The 20,163-nt window shown below is 43.0% G+C and overlaps 1 protein-coding gene across 2 annotated transcripts in view; it reads right to left on the minus strand.

The window, feature by feature from the left end:
- LOC137353003 (SPARC-related modular calcium-binding protein 1-like) overlaps positions 1–20,163 on the minus strand; it is a 125,881-nt gene that overhangs the window by 61,711 nt on the left and 44,007 nt on the right. The window contains exons 3-6 of one of the 2 annotated variants that reach the window (XM_068018882.1): positions 17,912–18,024; positions 10,945–11,044; positions 5,289–5,339; positions 2,014–2,068 (exon numbers count right to left, since the gene is read on the minus strand). In XM_068018882.1, coding sequence (XP_067874983.1) covers positions 2,014–2,068; positions 5,289–5,339; positions 10,945–11,044; positions 17,912–18,024 — 319 coding nt within the window. The remainder of the gene's footprint in view (positions 1–2,013; positions 2,069–5,288; positions 5,340–10,944; positions 11,045–17,911; positions 18,025–20,163) is intronic. The other variant, XM_068018883.1, reaches the window with a different exon arrangement.

A 20,163-nucleotide genomic window follows, 5' to 3' on the forward strand; every position in this document is an offset into this window, starting at 1 on the left:
TCTTCCGCAGTTATGGTGGCAGAGTGGGAGAAGATCAGAGGTCCCTAATTCAGTTATTATGAAGGGTGAGGATTGGGTGACTGACGCGGCACCCTAGAGCTCACTTCTTGATGCTATCAATCCCTCTGTTCTCTCTTGGAGAATCATAGCTCAACCACATAGCCGTGAGAAAGCCAGCAACCAGATTTTGCCCACACTCCACAGGGAGGGTGGAAAGGGTCAGAAGAAGTATTTTCTAGGTGCACTTACCAACTGATGGAGACCCGGGACCAAATCACCAGCCTCTGTGCTGGTGATGGAACATGGTGCAGGAGGATCTCAAAAGGGGCAAGCAGAGAAAAAAAACTTGATTGAAGCAGCAGTACTCTGAAAACACAACAATGTGGTTTTGGACTGTTGCTAATAAATGGAGATAATCTTTAAAAGGACCCTTGTCTGGAGCAATAACTTCATTTATAGGCCTTTGCCAGTAAATGTGTGAAAAGAAAAAGTCCCAGGCTCAATCCTTTGCCTCTCCTTGTAGATCAGTGTTGGGCTGGTGCTTGGCCACTTCAATAAGTCTCAGGGACTGTATGTTAAGAAGGACTTAAAACAATAACTGGGAAATTCCTGATCCCAATCACTAGCCAGAGACCCCTGCAGGGAAATACTCGTGTGCAGATTGGGTGAGGGCAGGATTAAGTTCAGCTGCAATACAATAGAAAGAAAAGAAATAAAGACTTATATTTATATAGTGCCTTATACAATCACAGGATGTCAAAGCACTTTAAATCTAATTAAGTACTTTTTGAATTGTCATTCTTGTAACGTAGGAAACACAGCAGGCAATTTGTGCACAGTAAGGACCCACAAATAGTAATTAGTTAATGACCAAGTAATCTGTTGGTGAATATGGCTGATGAATATTAAATTGAATATTGTCCAGGACACCAATGGAGCAGGAATTCAGATATGGAGGGCAGCTGGCAAAGCTTTCAGATAAACTGTTAAACCAGGGCTCCGTCTGCCTGATCAGGTGAATGTAAAAGATTTCATGGCACATTTACAAAGAAGCAAAAGGCATTCTCCTGGTTTCCTAGCTAACGTTCACTTAATCATCATCAAAAACAGGTTATCTAGTCATTCATTCATTTAATGTTTATGGGATTCTGCTGTGCACCAACTGGCTGCTATCTCTGCCTACCAAACGACGGTGACTGCACTTCAAAAAGTAATCCATTGGTTTTTGGGATATCATGAGGATATAATACAAAGTGAAATAAAAAGAAAAGTTCTTTCTTTGCAATGACGAGAGATTCCTAAATCTGTCCATTTTGAATAAGAGTTTGTGGTATCAATATACAACATACATATTTGTAGACATGAGGGTAGATGTTATGTATTTGTGCTACTGCTGGGGAGCTTCATGCAGTGGTAGCACACATTGGATGTTAATGGACTAAAAATAGTGCTGGACCTACTGACCTTTTGTGGATGAATTCATCATATGTCCTGTCACGTAAAGCTCAACAAGGATTTAAGAGATCTAGCATACAATGCATTCAATAACTTACAGTGTAACTTGGAGCTGCACTTGGTCTCTATGTCCATATCTAGAAAAAGGTAATGATTTCCTTTCTTTCCCTTCTTCTGTAATTTCCTCTCCGTTCCCCCTCCATTTGGTGCAAATATGGCCATTCTCAAAGTGCTAAATGCTGTTTGTGGGACTTTGCAGTGTGCAAATTGGCCACCATATTACCCACATTACAACAGTGACACTTCGAAACTACTTCATTGGCTGTAAAGTTCTTTGGAACATCCTGAGGTCATAAAAATGCTATCTTTTTAAAGGGGTGCCATCTGCATGAAAAAGTGCATAGCAAACCTTTAATTATTTGTTCAGAAATACACAATTAAATTGCACAAGTTGCACTAAAATGCAACACGTAGTCATTTTTGTAACTTCATCTAGCCAAAAGTCTTCTTTAGATTGGTAACATGCAGCTGGGATGATGGGATAGAGCAGTGAGTGCTTTACCTGTGTTGCGAGTCAGTGTTCTTCTGGTAGGCCGAAGTTTAATTCCTTGTTCTGGGATTAGAGAAGAAAAAAATCGAAAAGACACTATTATTGAGGTTAGTATTATCTATTCTACCCATGCCCTAGGATGTATGGTCAGAAGCCTTGAAAAGACAGATTGGAAGAACGGAAAGGGGCTTGTATATTTCTGGTTCTGATGTTGACACTCAGGCATCATCATCTTTTCCTTTCTCTTCTCCTGAAGAACTGTTTACTAGAAACCTCTGCACACGCTCATTAAACAGGGTCTTCTTCTTCTTCTTCTTTGGCCTCCTTATCTTGAGAGACAATGGGTAAGTGCCTGGAGGGGGTCAGTGGTTTGTGGAGCAGCGCCTGGAGTGGCTATAAAGGCCAATTTTAGAGTGACAGGCTCTTCCACAGGTGCTGCAGAAAAATTTGTTTGTCGGGGCTGTTACACAGTTGGCTCTCCCCTTGCGCTTCAGTCTTTTTTCCTGCCCACTGCTAAGTCTCTTCGACTCGCCACACTTTAGCCCTGCCTTTATGGCTGCCCGCCATATCAGTAATATCTCAGTAATATAGTGCAATAATTCAACTCCACACTTTAGGAAGGATGGAAGGCATTAGAGAGGGTACAGAAAAGATTCACGTGAATGGTTCCAGGGATGAGGAACTTCAGTCATGTGGATATATTGGAGAAGCTGGTACTCCTTTGGGAAAAGAAGATTAAGAAGAGATTTGATAGAGATGTTCAAAATCATGAGGGGTCTGGACAGAGCAGATAGAGAGAAACTGTTTCCATTAGCGAAAGGATTGAGAACTAGAGGGCACTGATTTAAGTTGATTGGCAAAAGAAGCAAAGGCAACATGAGCAGTTAAGAGTGCCTGAGAGTGTGATGGAGGCAGATTCAATGGTGACTTTCAAAAGAGAATTGGCCAATTATCTGAAGACAAATATTTGCAGGACTGCGGGGAAAAGGTAGGGGTGTGGGAGAAGGTAAGTTGATCTTGCAGAGAGCTGGCACAGAATGTAACCATTCTATGATTCTATGAACTCTGTTACACTATCGGGCCTTCATAACACTCAAACTATATCACTTGTTACGAAAGTGCCTCTGTTCTGTTAATTATATTTTTTGAGGATTCATTTTTGAAAGATTGAAGAAATATTAAATTTGGGGGTTTTCAAAGGGGGTCATGTAAAGGCTACTTGACATTGAAAAACAGTCCCTGGAAATGTTTTTTAAAAGGGGCACTGAGAGTTCTTGTGAGGAAAACAAGCCTTTCCGGGAAACCACTTGACTTCCAGCAACAACAACAACAAGCCTTTCTGGGAAACCACCTGACTTCCAGTTCAAAAAACAACAGAGAACTTTGGACACTTGGAGCAGTTGTTTACAAAGAAATGACAGGTCAAGATTGATGGAGGTCAAAGGTTGACCTCCTGTTATCGGTTTTGTTTTTGAATTGTTTTGAGTTGGGGTTGAACTGTATAAAAAGGGAGAGAACTTCCAAGCGGAAAAGAGAACTTCCAAGGAGAGAAGAGAATTCCCAAGGAAGGAGAGAAGACCATAACCCAACTTAGCTTTCCAGTACCTCTCTAAAAGATCCTGAGGAGTCCATGGTGTCAACTCATTTCATCTCCTGTCTTTGAAGAAAAGCCTGCTAAATTAATTCTCAACGCTGCCTGAAAAGAACTGTTCCAAAAGATCCCAGTGACCCTTATGTGTACTCAGAGGCCAGACTGCCAGTTGTGGAACGCAACATATCTCATCTGCTGATTCTTCAAGAATGAGCAAGTGTTCTTTTGTCTGTAATAGTGTGTATGTGTGTGTGTGAGTGTGAGAGACTAAGGTAAAAAGGGAACTTTGATATTTCAATCTGTGTTTATGCTTTACTTCATTTCTGGTAAAGATTTGTTTTATGATAATTTTGTTGTTTATTAAAGAAACCTGGTCGGTGTGTTTTATTCTGGGATAAAAATAGAGTCTATGATTGACCATATCAGTAAGTGGGAAAAAACTTAAATATATGTTGTGACCCGTGGAGAAGTGGAACTAGAATAAACAGTGCACTCCTCCCGCCTCAGTCGTAATACACTCAACAGCAGCTTATGGCCTTCACAACACTAACTTGCATTTATATAATGCCTTTAACAAAGTTTAAAAAGGTCTACTGAAGATTCATAGCAGCATTTTCAGACAAAACTCGACACTGAGCCACACAAGGAGCTATTAGGTGACAAAAGCTTGGTTAAATAGGTAAGCTTTATGGAACATCTCATAAGGAAAAGTGGTGTAGATTTTTAGGGAGGAAATTCCAGAGGTTCAGGTTGAAACAACTGAAGCCATAGCTGCCAGGGGTGAAGCGAATAAAATCGGGAAAATGCAATGGTCCAGATTTGGAGGCATGCAGGAATGCACAAAAGAATTTAAAGGGGCTGCACACTTAAACAAATCAGCCGCACACTCCAAAGAAATTAGAGGGTATGTTGCTACTGGTGACAGAAGGTAGTCACAGGAGAGGGCTTTAGGAGGCTGTTTATAGGAGAGGTTCATAGGTAGAAGGGTTTAGGGAGAGAATTCCAAACTGTAGGATTGTGGTGGTGAAGGATTTGCTAGTGGTGGTTAATGAAAATCCATAAATGTGAAAACTGCTTCTTTTCTAGTTGAATTCTAATGGAAACTTGGATCACATGACTCTGTTTAAGCTTGGAGAATTTGATGTGATCGCTCAGTAATTAAGTGTTTCATTTCCCACTTTAACACCCCCTTCATCTCCCACCATTGTAAATGTATGCAGCCTGTAGATAAATAAGTAATTTATTTTTAAACATACTGTCTTCTCCATCCAATTAATTGAGCTAATCAAGGTGAGAAATGGAATACTTTCCCATTTCATACATACCAGTGTCAGCATCGAGTGCTCAGGTATGGTAGAGCTAAGGTCCCGCTATATGGCTGGAATAATGACACTAGTGTTCCTTCACTGCACTTCCCTACTTTTCCCACACCAGCATTAACGTGACCCCTTTAATTAGTGCCACATTATGGACAGTTTTGTGCTGTGGGAGGCACCCTAGGAACGAGACTGAGACTGCTTACCTCTTTTCCCATGGGACCCAAACAGGCTCAATTGGAATCCAGGTACCAGAGGGTTGAGGACAGTGAACCATATTACACTGTAGTCCATAACCATGCCAGCCTGTTCAAATGAGAGTGCGGTACTGAGCTGCACCAGAATGAAGCAAAATGGCTGGAAGCTTTTAACTTACCCATCCTGCTAGAGTCACGACCCCGCTGGGATGTTTTCTCCTTTGTAGAATCTAAAAGCAAAATTAATTTTTAGATAAATTATTCATAAATTATCGACCTTTCACTGTTCACTTCATTGCAGATTTCTATAATTGGCTGTACAAGATGAGCTATTAAAATGACATTCCTTCGCAGGCATCCACATGATCCAGAAGAGTCGCTTAATGGGAATCCTCGGTTTGGGGGTGAAGGGCAGGGGTTGTCACTCAAATTGCAGACGTTTTTATTAACGTTTTAAATGAAAACGATGCCACTTTACACATGTCATCGGGTTCAGGTCGGGTATCCATGCTTGAATGGGATCCATGAAATGCAGAACACCAAACTGGAGCACCACCCAGCTGGGATGTGCAGTGTATAAACAGGAGTACAGCCATTCTCCACAGTGTGAATTCCCAACCTCTGGCATACTCTGTGTGCACTGACAGATTCTGCAGCTGATAGCCATTAAATGGCACTTTTCTAATGTGCTGTTTCCCTTCGACCCTGATATCGGCTTTAAGGTCATTTTCTCCTATGTTGTAAAGCTACTCATGGCAGGGGGGATGCCGGGGCACATTTTCCACAGTGAACACAGACATCTGGGGCTGGATTTTACCAGGCCCATGATGTCGGGTTCCGTGGCGGGGCTGCTGGAAGATTGTTCTGGCAGAGGCCCGCCTCGGAGCCTGACGCCAGGAGGACCCGGCCCGATCCTTCCGGCAGCGGCAAGGCTCCGAGGTGCAACCCCACTGCTGGGCGATGGGGCTTCAATTTCCATATTTAAATCATTAAAACAAATTTATTTAAATATACTTTCTGGCACTCTTCCTGAGATCATGGCAGCCGGCACTCCCGCGCCTTCAATTCCCTGTCTGGGGAAAGCAAGTGTGACACTGGTGAGGAGAGGCGGTGGGGGGGAGTTAAGATTTTCAGTGCTGGGAGGCGGAAATAGGGTCAAATAAACATCATCAGTGTAGGGGATGGTCGGAAAGGGTGAACTTTTAACTTTGTGCAGTCTGGGAGTGGGAAAGGTCAGAATTCAAAGCTGTGTTTTGGGGTGAAAAGGGCAAATACTGTAATTTTTATTGGGGGATTGGAAAGGGGCGTTACAATTTTATTTTGTAAATTTTGGGGGTTTACTTTAAAAATTCAAATTTGCCGGGAGGGCTGGCTGCCCTTTAAAAAGGGCGCCAGCACCTGCACACAGGCAGCTGACACCATTGCCGGGGATGGACAGCTCACCCCCTCCACGTGATTGGCAGGGGAGGGGTGGGGGGGTGGGGGGAGTCTCCCTGGCTATTTAAATGAGCCACTGCGCAGGTGATCGCGATGGCTGTTTGGCGTGCGACCCGTATGTGCGGGCCGCCATTTGTTGAGCTTGCTGCCAGGAGCAATGGCGGGCTCTTAAAATCCAGCCCCTCTACGCTCCCTAGTTTTCCCAGGGCTCAGTGGGTAGTATTCTCTCTTTGGAGTCAGAAGGTTCTGTGTTCAAGCTCCACTTTGAGCACAAAATCTAGGTTGACATTCCAATGGGGTACTGAAGGAATGCTGCAGAGGTGCTGTCCTTCGGCTGAGACGTTAAAACCAAGGCCCCACCTGCCCTCTCTGGTGGATGTTAAAGACACCATGGCATTATTTCAAAGAAGAGCAGGGAAGTTCTCCTCGGTGTACTGGCCATATTTAACACTCAACCAGCATAACTAAAAATCCAGATAATCTGGTCATTATCACATTGCTTTTTTTGGCACATTGCTGCGTGCAAATTGGTTGCCATGTTTCCTACATTACAACAGTGACTGCACTTCAAAAGTACTTTAGCTTTGGGACGTCCCAAGGTCATGAAAAGTGCCATATAAATAGAAGTCTTTCATTTTTCTTCCAACAAATTTCCAAAATCTTTTTTGCCATTTTTAATAAAAATATAACATGATCTTCTATGATGTTGCTCAAGACTTGTGGAGCATGTCGGGCCGCTAACTGACCTGCCCTTTAAGGCCATTGCTCAGGTACTGTTGTATGGGGACTGGTCTTAATAGGTTAGCAACAGAGGCTAATTATTGTTGTTGGACATTTATCTGAATAAGTCGCTGCTTCATAGGAACATAAGAGCAGGAGTAGGCCATTCAGCCCTTCGAGTCTGCTCCGCAATTCTAGATCATGGCTGATCATCTACCTCAATGCCATATTCCCGCACTATTCCCATAACCCTTGGTGTCATTAGCAACTGGAAATCTATCGATCTCTGTCTTGAATTTACGCAGTGACTGAGCTTCCACCACCCTCAGGGGCAGAGAATTCCAAAGATTCACCACCCTGTGAGTGAAGATGTTCCTCGTCATCTCAATCCTCAATGGCTTGGCCTTTATTCTGAGATTGTGTCCCGCTGCGCTCTTCGGCCCAGAGGCTGGCACTCCTGTACCTTTGGAATTGAGGCACCACACTGGTGGGGAAGTGAAGGAGGTAAGTTTAGCAAAGGGGGAGGGGGGGAAACAGGGTCAAATTAATGTCATGGGTGTAGGGGATGGTGGGAAGGGTTGGATTTGAAAGTTTGTGCAGTTTGGGGGGGGCGCAGAGGAAGGTCTGATGGTAAAGGTAAGTGTTTGGGCGGGGAAGGGCACATAATTTAATTGTTATTGGGAGGGTGGGAAAGGGGCAAAAGAAATGTATTTATTTATTTTTATTCCTTTCACCTTTAAATATTTAAATTTCCCTCTAGGGCTGACAGCGCTTTAAAAATGGCATCAGCTTCTGTGCACAGGCGGCTGATGCATTGCCGGGGACAGACAGCGTGCCCCCTCCATGTGATCGGGGTGGGGGGGGTGGGGGGAAGGCCTGCCCTGGCTATTTAAATGATCCGCTGCACAGAAGATTGCGGCGGCTCTGTGACATACGGCCTGCAGAGGCAGGCCACCATTTTTTTTCGCCCACTGCCAACATCGGCACCGGCACATAAAATTCAGCCCATCCTTTCTGCATCTAACCTGTCTATTCCTTTAAGAATTTTGTAAGTTTCTATTTGATCACCTCTCATACTCCTAAATTTACCCCCAATCCAATGTGCTTTAATTTTGATCAGTAACCTCTTTTGTGAGACTTTATCAAAAAGCCTTCTGAAAGTCCAAACACACCACTCTGCGACTAACACCCTCAAAAAACTCTAACAAGTTTGTCAAACATGATTTCCCCTTCGTAAATCCGTGTTGACTCAATCAGACCATTAGTTTCTAAAAGTCCAGTAATCACATCCTTTATAATAGATTCTAATATTTTCCCTTCTACCGATGTCAGGCTAACATGTCTGCAGCTCCCTGTTTTCTCTCTCCCTCCTTTCTTAAACAGTGGAGGTTGCATTTGCAACCTTCCTATCTGCAGGCACCATTGCAAAATTTATAGAATTTTGAAAGATGATCACCAATGCATCCACTATCTCTGTAGCCATCTCTTTCAACACCCAAGGGTGAAGATCATTGGGTCCCGGGGATTTGTCAACTTTCAGTCCCATTAATTTCTGCAATACTACTTTTTTACTAATCCTAATTTGTTTCAGTTCCTCATTCTCACTAGACCCTTGCATCTCAATAATTTCAGGGAGACTTCTCGTATCTTCCTCCATGAAGACAAACACAAAGTAATTATTAGCTTCTCTGCCATTTCTCTATTTTCCATTATAAATTCTCCTGTCTCTGGATGTATTGAACCCACATTTGTCTTTGCCAATTTTTTCCTTTTTACATACCTATAGAAGCTTTGACAATCTGTCCTTATATTTCTTGCTAGTTTAAATTCTGTGCTCTCTTTCTTTATCAATTTCTTGTTCCTCATTTTCTGGATTCTAAAATTCTCCCAATCCTCCGGTTTACAGCTTTTTTTGGCCACTTTATAAGTCTCCCCCTTTGATCCAATAACTTCCTTCTAATGAACTTCCTTTGTTCACCACGGCTGACTCGCTTTCCCTATTGGGTTCTTTTGCCTTAAAGGAATGGATGTTTTTTGAAAACCATGCATTAATTCTTTAGATACTAGCCATTGCCTATTTACCATCAAACCTTTTAATGTATCTTTCCAATCCAACATGGCCAACTTGCTCCTCATATTTTCATAATTGCCCTTGTTTAGATTTAAGACCCTAGTTTCGGATTGAAACTTAATGGAAAATTCTATACTACTATGGTCACTTTTCTCTATAGGTTCTTTTACCACCAGATTATTAATTAGCCCTTTTTCATTGCATAATGGGGAGGCGGTGGCATAGTGGTATTGTCACTGGACTAGTAACCCAGAGACCCAGGTCTGGGGACATGGGTTCGAATCCCACCACAGCAGAAGGTGGAATTTGAATTCAATTAATAAATCTGGAATTAAAAGCTAGTCTAATGATGGCCATGAAACCATTGTCGATTGTTGTAAAAACCCATCTGGTTCACTAATGTCCTTTAGGGAAGGAAATCTGCTGTCCTTACCTGGTCTGGCCTACAGGTGACTCCAGATCCACAGCAATGTAGTTGACTCTTACATGCCCTCGAAATGACCTAGCAAGCCACTCAGTTCAAGGGCACTTAGAGATGGGCAATAGGGATGGGCGGCACAGTGGCGCAGTGGTTAGCACCGCAGCCTCACAGCTCCGGCGACCCGGGTTCAAATCTGGGTACTGCCTGTGTGGAGTTTGCAAGTTCTCCCTGTGTCTGCGTGGGTTTCCTCCGGGTGCTCCGGTTTCCTCCCACATGCCAAAGACTTGCAGGTTGATAGGTAAATTGGCCATTATAAATTGCCCCTAGTATAGGTAGGTGGTAGGGCAATATATAGGGACAGATGGGGATGTGGTAGGAATATGGAATTAGTGTAGGATTAGTATAAATGGGTGGTTGATGGTCGGCACAGACTCGGTGGGCCAAAGGGCCTGTTTCAGTGCTGTATCTCTAAAAAAAAATGCTGGCCTGGCCTGCGACACCCACATCCCATGAATGAATTTAAAAAAAATAATACTAGATCCAAAATAGCCTGAGCCTTAGTTGGGTCCTCAACATATTGCTCCAGAAAACCATCTCAAACACATTCCAGGAATTCTTCTTCCATAGCATTGGTGCTCATTAGATTTATCCAGTCTATATGTAGATTGAAGTGACCCATGATTACTGCATTTCTCTTGCTACATGCATTTCTAATTTCCTGATTTATACCATGCCCTAAATTACGACTGCTGTTTGGTGGTGTGTAAACCATTCCTACCAATAATTGTTCATCTCATTATCTCAACTTTCTGCCCAGGCGAGCGCAAGGTGAAAAGCAACCTACAGATGTTTTGGTTATTGGTGTTTTATACCAAGTGTGGTGGCTGAAATGTGATGTCAATGATGGGCAAATAGTGGATCAAGCATATTGACCTCACTCCCCAAATTCCTGATACCATTGCAATATCAATAAATCACAAAATGTATCTCAACATCTTACAAAGCTCAATGAGTACCTCATATACCAGTTTCTAAAGTTATGTGTATTTGTTTCACTTCCTATGTTTCTTCAATAATATTTTCCAATAAGCAAAATATAGGAAAATTTATTTTGGCTTCCAAGAGTTTTCGATGCCAGTTAATCATTTACAAACAATCACCTGGCCACAAAGTGTGTGTCTAGTACCTGAGCAGGTCGGAGTCTGGTTGTGGACTGAAGATCCACTGACTAGTTTTCCCTCAGGTGTGACACACCAGCAATAGCCCGTCAACTTATGGCACTGAACCTGTTAAAGCAGAGAGAAAGAAGAGGGAAATTATTGTGAAATCTAACCTCTGTGTGCATGTCTGTGGTGCATGTATATGTGTAGGTAAGTATATATATGCTATGTTAATTTTATACTGTACACCCACAGCAAACTTCACCACCTACAGCACAGAAGGAGGCCATTGAGTCCATGCCAGCTCTCTGCGGAGCCATCCAGTCAGTCCCACTCCCCCGCTCGATTCCCCTAGCCATGCAAGTTTATTTCCTTCAACTGGTCATCCAACATCCTGTTGAAATCATTGATTGTCTCTGCTTCCACCATTCTCGTGGACAGCGAGTTCCAGATCATTACCACCCGCTGCCTAAAAAAGTCCTTCCTCATATTCCCCCTGCATCTCTTGCCCAAAACTTTCAATTTGTGTCCTGGCCCTTGTCTTAATTTTCAATCCAAAATTCCAGCTACTAGCAAACTTCTGCAGCCAGCCCCAAGTTACAGCTTCCACTCTGGATTACTGAGAGTTCCTCATTCTCTACTCCATCGTTAGGGGTTGGCCTTTCAGTTACTAGCTCTCTTCAAGCATCTCTGAAAACATTCGTCCAAAAGTACTTGGCCCTGCCACTTCTCTCCCTTTCATCAAAAGACTGTCTCTTCAACCTCACTCTCAGCTCAACCCAAATTTTACTGTTTGCTGTTTGGACACCTCCCTCTACTTTCCTGCTTAAGTCTTCAATGATGTTACTTTATCAGAAGAGGCTGTTAGCTTGATTCAGTGGTAGCACTCAAGGGATATGAATCAAAGGCAAGTAAACAGAACAGCTATGATCTGATTGAATGATGTAACAGGCTTGAGTGGCTGAATGGCCTACTTGTGTTACTGTTTCAATGTTCCTCTTGCCAGTTAAGAGGGTTAGATGGTAAATTAGTCAAATTGTAATGACATGAACAACCACAGCCTCCTGGAATGTACTTGGTTTCCTCACAGCACATTTCATGCATTGGCAACAGGTTTTATGCCTCTCTGTTGCATGGGAGCAGGTGGATGGTTTGTAACATCAACTGACACAGCAGGTGTCATATGCTTGACAATTTTTTTCTTGTCATTCTTTTGGGTACATATGGACATTGGTATGTTTTCACTTAGTGAAGAAAAGTCTTAACTGTCCCCACAGCTCACTGGTAAAAACACTACCAGAGGTGATAATGGGCAAGTAAGATCAGCAAAATCCCAGGCATTTTCTTTTTCTATTGGTTTCACTTTGAAGATACATCCTCTTAGATGCCTGAAGTTCCTGAATTTACTCTTGAGTAATCTGAGACATGTAGTACATGGTTCCCAAAGCTCTCCACCACTGGTGTTTTTCTTCATGTCATATCTGGGTCTGTTGTAGACTAATTAATCAATAAAGGTTCATTGCTATGGTTAGTCAACAACTCCATTATCATTGTATCCCTAGATGGACCTGGGTCTTTTTTCATCTAATAATTCCTATGTTCCTACGAGCGTAGAGCATTGAAGTGTCATGAGGTGGCAGAATCCTTCACTCAAATGCCCGTCTGCAAATGGTTGAAACTAGCTGTTATTGTGTTATGGAACATGGAGCTAACAATCATCAGTGAGAAAGGTCCTGAGAATTCTTTCAAATGCTAATTCTGTTAATTCCACCAGTACCTCTTGCTGCTTAATAGTGATCTACCTCTTTACAGGGCTGTAGAGTCTACAACTGAAACAAACCCTAATTTACAAAATAATTAGCAAGAGGCAAATGACCGTTTAACCATTTATACTCATGAGGTTCCCTCCAGGTCATTCTCAGCCCTGTGAGTTTAGAATCATAACAGGGTCATGCATTAAACCAAGACACTATCAGCCCTATCAAGTAGATGTAAAAGATCCCACGATACTATTAAAAGAAGAGCAGGAGAACTGTAGCATCCTGGACAACATTTACCCCTCAACCAACACCACAAAAGCTGTTTATTTGGTCAATTATCTCACTGCTGTTTGTGGGATCTTGCTTTGTGCACATTGGCTGTCTACATTCATGCGAGGAGACTGCTACGTATAACTACAATCACTAGGAAAGTCTCAAGTCTCAGCTCCTATGAATCTCTGAAATGGACAGCTTCATCTTATCCACACATACCAGGAACAGAACTTTGTCCTCAAAATACATTTGTCCTCCTCCTGGCTTCCTCATCGCATTGAAGTGAAAGCTGACCACATCATCTCTTATTCCCAAAAGGATCGCAAAACATTGTAGAACTCCTTCAGTCTTCGCCCCACCTACAAGCTGTTAGAAGCCATGCGTGGCGCCATGTATTCAATATTTCTTGATTTACCTTGCCGTGTTCCTCATTGTCCTGCACTCTTGACCTTGGTATTTCACCCTGGCTTCTCAGTTAAAAAATGAGAGAGTACCAGCAGTGAGTGAATTGTCAATCCATGCTGTGCATTTCCAAGTCTTACATCAATGCACAAATTCTGTGAGTAATAAGTCATCTCATGTCTATTGGATGAGCTCACCGGCTAAAGGTTTAATTAATTCTAGGGCTCAATGTCATTGTTTGGTCACAGGCTAATAATTACTTCTTCACAGTTACCAAGCATCAGCCATCCCAATAGAACATTCAAAACAGCACTCCACCCTAGTGTTTTTCAGCCAACATTCCACCCATATTATCACAGCATTTGAGAAACGCCAGAGTGTAGGTCACAGAAGAAGTGAATGGCTTCAAGCAGTGTGGGACATTTACAAATTCTCAGTCAGAGAGGAAGAACAATATCAACTGACAACTAAATGTTCAACTTAAAATTCCATTTCTTATAAACTTGTTCAAAATAATTTATATCAAACACTGCTCTGTAATTTTTTTTTACTCCTTTAACGGTGAGATCACCCCTCCACTTTACATTGCTCACTCTCCAATCTAATGGTTGTGAATATTCCTCAGCAGTTTAATTTTCATCTGGTCAAAGCACTCTGTGCTCAATCATTTAACTCTATTGGCTCAATGGTGACATGGATATTGATATGTCCTTTAAGTTTATCCTGTCATAGGAACAGTGTCGTAAACAGGGGGCTGGATCTTTGGGCCCTACCAGCGGTGGGAATGGAGGCAGACAGTGCCCGAAGATGTCATGCCAGCTGGTGTGCCAGTTTCCCGGTGTAGGCCATTTTTGTGGAAGCAGGTTCGGGGCTGACAGGGCTACCCGCCCCCCAGGCGGCGAATAGCTGATTAGGCTCATTAAGAGCCTTGTTAAGGTCAATTAAAGGAGGCTGACTGGAATTTTCAAGTTGCCTTCAGTTTCCCACACAGGTCGGGGACAGTTTATGTGCCTGCAGGTGGGCACCAGGCAGCAAGTCATGGGGCCAGCACTCCAGGCAGACCTAAAAGCCATCCCTGCCTGCTTGCCTGGATGCGAGAGCAGCCACATGCTGCCATCTGGAGGGACTCTTCCACTCATCTGACAGTGGTGGCCTGGCCGCAAGAACCATTTTTACTTTAAATTTTAAAGAAAACAGTGAGAGGGCACCTCCATGTTGAAGCACCCTCTCTGTTACTTAACCTCTATTGCAGCCTCTGATTGGCCCTTCAGCTTTGAGAGCTTACCCACCCCACTTTATTGTACAGGGAACCTGTCTCCATGCCAATTAAGGGGCACCTCTGTGAAAATCCCAATGAGCGACTGTTTGCCCAGGGGCAGGTTTAGAACCCAGAAACAGTCCCAACTTCTGTTTTCTACCCCCAAATGGAATATCCAGCCCAGGAAGTCTGATGGCTCCATGCATTATGGATTCAGACCATGCAACTGTGTATTTTTTTTAAACTCATCTCCTCAGGCCTCAGGATGCCAATATTTACACTTGGAGGGGTTTGCTCTTTCAAAGTCAATGTGTCAGGATGGTCTGGACTGTCATGCTAATGAAAGCAATCTTAGATAATTCAATCGCTAGAGCAAGCCATTGCTAGCAAGGCCAGTGTTATGGCCAGGTGAGGAGGGTCACAAGGCTCCCCTTGTCCTTCCTCTTATTTGACAGCAACATAATTTATCCTTTTTTAAACAATGTATGTGCTTACCACTTCAGTGAGTGTTTTACCTTTGTAGTGATCGTAAAGAACCAATTGGCCAGGTTTTCTTGAATTTAAACAAGAAAGAGGTGAGTTTATTATACTTAACAATCTAAACCCCATCTAAATAAAACAATTAAATACGCAACACGTTCACACACACACTCACACGAGAATCACATACACACAAATAGATTACAGAGTGCTGAGGGTAGATTTGTGGTTGGATTAGAGTCCAGAACAAATTAAAATTGATACACAGTCTGTGGGGTTGGATGAAGTTGTGTTCTTGAAGTCTTTGGCTGGTAAATGTGCAGTTTGTGGCTGGTCCACCTGGTTCAGGCTTTTCTTGTAGGCAGAGTTGTAGGTGGCTTTCTTCCCCTGATGTTTTTATCTTGGACCCAGAAACCAGCAGCTAGGTGTCACATGAGCTTTTCTGGTGAGAGAGAGAAAAACATACACACCCCTTCTGGCTTCTGCACAGAATCAATCACTGGCTTGACTTTGTACAAGTTAAACTCCCAGCTTTCACAGAGATGGACAGATGGTTACATGAGTGCCTCTGTGTATTCTCTGGAACCTTCTAATGAGATTCAAGGTTAGGAATTTCCATCTGCTGAGGCCTCAGGATGCCAACATTTACACTTGGAGGGGTTTGCTCTTTCAAAGTCAGCTCTTTCAAAGTCAATGTGTCAGGATGGTCTTGACTGTCATGCTAATGAAAGCAATCTTAGATAAATCAATCGCTAGAGCAAGCCATTGTTTTGGGTACAGGCTCATCAGACATGTGTCTCCTGTTGGAGGCCTTGGAATGTGTAAGGTGTTCAAATGCAAATTGCGGTGAACATCTTGGCTGCCAACTTTTTTCTAAAGTTAACTGTAGGATTTTTTTTCCATTAAAATTATGACTTAAGTTTCCAACCGATGAATTAAACTTCCTCAATTGGCATTTTGTGTATTCTTGACACAGCATTTAGTGTTATCCAGAATTGCCCTCGAGAAGGTGGTGGTGAGTCTTCTTCTTGAACCGCTGCAGTCCATGTAGTGCAGGTGTTCCCATAAGGCAGTTAGGTAGCGAGTTCCAGTATTTTGACTCAGTAACAATGAATGAATGGCGATATATGTCCAAGTCAGGATTGTGTGACTTGGAGGGGAACTTAGAAGTGATGGTGTTCCCATTCAGCTGTTGCCTTGTCCTAGGTGGACGAGGTAGCAGATTTGGGAGGTGCTGTTGAAGAAGCCTTGGCGAGTTGCTACAGTGCATCCTATGTAAGGTATACACTACAGCCATGGTGCACTGGTGGTGGAGGGAGCATATGTTTAAAGTGGTGGATGAGCTACCAATCAAACAGACAGCATTGTTCTGGATGGTGTCCAGCTTCTTGAGTGTTGTTACAACTGCACCCATCCATGCAAGTGGAGAATGTTCCATCACACTCCTGACTTGTACCTTTCAGGGTAATAGTGGAAATACAATTTTCTAGGATGCAAAAATATGTTATATAAAAGTATAATGCCATCCAGAAAAACTTGAAAATGTGGGTCTAAAAACAAGAAACTATTTTTCACAAAGGACCATATCACATGAAATGCAAGTTCTTTTTGTAGTTCACAGATGACTGAAACATGAAATAATAAAATAAGAACACAAGAAATAGGAGCAGGAGTGGGCCATTCAGCCCCTCAAGCCTGCCCTGCCATTCAATAAGATCATGGCTGATCTGCCCCAGACCTCAACTCCTCTTTCGTGCCAGCTCCTCATAGCCCTCAACTCCCTGATATTTCAAAAATCTGTCTACCTCTTTAAATACTTTCAGTGATCTAGCCTCCACAACTCCCTGGGGTAGAGAATTCCAGACATTCGCTACCCTCTGAGAGAAGAAATTCCTTCGCATCTCAGTTTTAAATGAATATCCCCTAATTCTGGAACTATGTCCCCTAGTTCGAGATTCCCCCACTAGTGGAAATATCTTCTCAACATCTACCCTGTCAAGCCCCATAATCTTTCATAATTGCTCTCCCAAATGCTGATAAATGGTCCAATTCCCCAATTGTGGGGCAAGTCAAAAAATCCTTGGCTAGGTGGTAGTATGGGCATCCTTGTCCTGAGTCTCAAAGCTGCGACTGAAACAATTTATTCTAGTAAGCATGTCTTAGATGTGTAACAGCTAGCAACAATGCGTTATGTGAAAAAAATTCTCCTCATCTTCCACCCGCCCCAACCCCACCCTACCCTGGTTCTTTTACCAATGATCTTAAATCTGTGTCCTCTGATTATTAACCCTCCTGCCTCTGATAGTAGTTTTCCCTATTTACTCTATCATGTCTCTGCATAATTTTGAACACTTCTATTAAATCTCCCCAAAACCTTCTCTAATCCAAGTAGAACAGCATCTCTAGTCTCTCTACATAAATTAAGTCCTTCATCGGGTACGAACCTTGTGATGAATACCAACATGACAGCTTTGCAATGGCATTCTAATGCTACAATCGTTGGTGAGCCTCTGATCCAAATTGATCTGAGGGGTAGGGGGACCATTATCCAGTTGGATTCCACTCAGGAGTGGCATCCCACTCAGGACTGCAATGAATTCCCTTTCTAACTGCTCAATAATAATTATGGAATAAAATGTTATTAAAAATTCTCAGTTAAACATGAAATTATTTCTGTAACTTCACAATTCGGTCACTTCAGTTGATCAAGATTGCCTGCACAGGCTTTGGTTGGTAAGATATCATGCTAGTGCCATGAATGTTGTCTTATCTGTACATTATTTCAACACCGAGTGATTAACATTGATTTCTCCACAGTACCTGTGCAAAGGAGCCATCCTCATTACATTCTGGTACAATGATGGAGTCCGTTGCCATCCTTGTCTGTGCCAGTGCTTGAGCTCTGTCCTCTTGGCATCTTACTGTAGCCCTATCTGAAATACAGATCAGCTTATCTCAGCAATAACTAGGGCCAATGCATTCCAATTCGCTCAGCTCACCATATTAAAGAACAAAGTCATGGTGATCTCCGGGGTCAAAGGTGATGGAAAAAAGCTGAAACACTTTACTATGGGGAAAGAGCAGGGTAGTGAAACTAATTGGATGGCTCTTTCAAAGAGCCAGAACAGGCATAATGGACCAAATGGCCTCCTCTGTGCTGTAAGATTCTATGATTCTAATCCAATTCATTTTTGCCCCTTAGCCACTAAACTGTGGAATTCTTATTTCATTCAACCTTTCCTCATTTCTATAAGCTTCTAAAACCCAAGATTTTTGATTTACATCAGTCTTCTCTCTTCAGCCTTGCTCTATTCGCTTTGATTGTTCACTTCAGTTTCTCAGTAGTCACTTAAGATTCTTACAACATTTACAGAAAGGAGACTTCTGTTTCATCAATCTAGCCTGTATTGGAACTTGGGACCTAGTGATAGACCACTGCACCAAATTTTTCCTTTCCCAATCAGGGCAATTCTGCAGAGAGCTATTTTTAGAGCACTGTTAATCGGTTAATAGAAAGATTTGTAGATTCAAAAGTCATTAATTAACCAGATTAAACTAAAAGGAAAGAAGTTAACAACTTGATTAAAATATTGCGCTGGATAGTTTTAGTTAACTAATGTGTTAAAAATAGCACTCAGCAGAACTGCAACTGCTTGAAGAAGTTACAGTCACTGAGTAGAGATTAGTCACTTCCTTTCATGTAGGAGAAAAGGGGGGAAATGCATGTTCCTCCCCCAATTTTTATCAGCACTAACCACCCCCCCCCCCCCCCCCCCCCCGTTCTTTCTCATGCTGCCTGCTCTTTTTTTCTTGTTTGCGGAGACCCTACTCAGGGAGAAGATACCCTAAAAAATGTTGGTCGGCACAGACTCGGTGGGCCGAAGGGCCTGTTTCAGTGCTGTATCTCTAAAAAAAAAATCAAATGGAAATGGATAGTCCATCCTTAGCCCTGCACTGTGACACACTGAGATTTATGGAAAGTGTGAAATTTGGGGGCACTGCAGGTCAGAGAAATCCCTCGAGGAGTTATGCAAGAAACGCCCAACTAATTGCTCCAATGATTTATTACTACCCTGTCATGCGATATTTAAACAGATAACTTATATGACTAGAATGGAGTGAATGAATGTGTGCTACAGGCACCTGTCTGAGAGCTAACCTCTCTCCACCCCTCTCTCAAGTCCCTATCCAACTGCCCAGTGAGGCAATCGAGACTGGAGTTCCTTCCTTATATTGCCACTCTGTGACACCAACAAGGAGCAACCCTATGCATCCAGGAGGACCTCCATTGGAAATATTACATTGAATTCACAGCACAGAAACAGGCCATTCAACACAAAAGGTCATTTTTTAAAAATTCATTCATAGGATATGGGCGTCACTGGCTAGGCCAGCATTTATTGCCCATTCCTAATTGCCTTGCGAAGGTGGTGGTGCGCTGCTTTCTTGAACCGCTGCAGTCCTTGGGGTGTAGGTACGCCCACAGTGCTGTTAGGAAGGGAGTTCCAGGATTTTAACCCAGTAACAGTGAAGGAACAGTGATATAGTTCCAAGCCAGGATGGTGTGTGGCTTGGAGGGGAACTTGCAGGCGGTGGTATTCCCATGCATCTGCTGCCCTTGTCCTTCTAGGTGATAGAGGTCGGGGGTTTGAAAGGAGCTGTTGAAGGAGCCTTGGTGAGTTGCTGCAGTGCATTTTGTAGATGGTACACACTGCTGCCACTGTGCATCAGTGGTGAAGGGAGTGAATGTTGAAGGTGGTGGATGGGGTGCCAGTCAAGTGGGCTGCTTTGCCCTGGATGGTGTCGAGCTTCTTGAGTATTGTTGGAGCTGCACCCTTCCAGGCAAGTGGAGAGTATTCTCCTTACTTGTGCCTTTAGATGGTGGACAGGCAATGGGGAGACAGGAGGTGAGTTTCTCGCCACAGAATTCCCAGCTTCTGACTTGCTCTTGTAGCCACAGCATTTATGTGGCTGGTCCAGTTCAGTTTCTGGTCAGTGGTAACACCCAGTGTGTTAATAGTGGGGGATTCAGTGATGGTAATGCCATTTAACATCAAGGGGAGATGGTTAGA

The sequence above is a fragment of the Heterodontus francisci genome, chromosome 40, assembly GCF_036365525.1.
Source record: "Heterodontus francisci isolate sHetFra1 chromosome 40, sHetFra1.hap1, whole genome shotgun sequence".
Lineage (NCBI taxonomy): Eukaryota > Metazoa > Chordata > Chondrichthyes > Heterodontiformes > Heterodontidae > Heterodontus > Heterodontus francisci.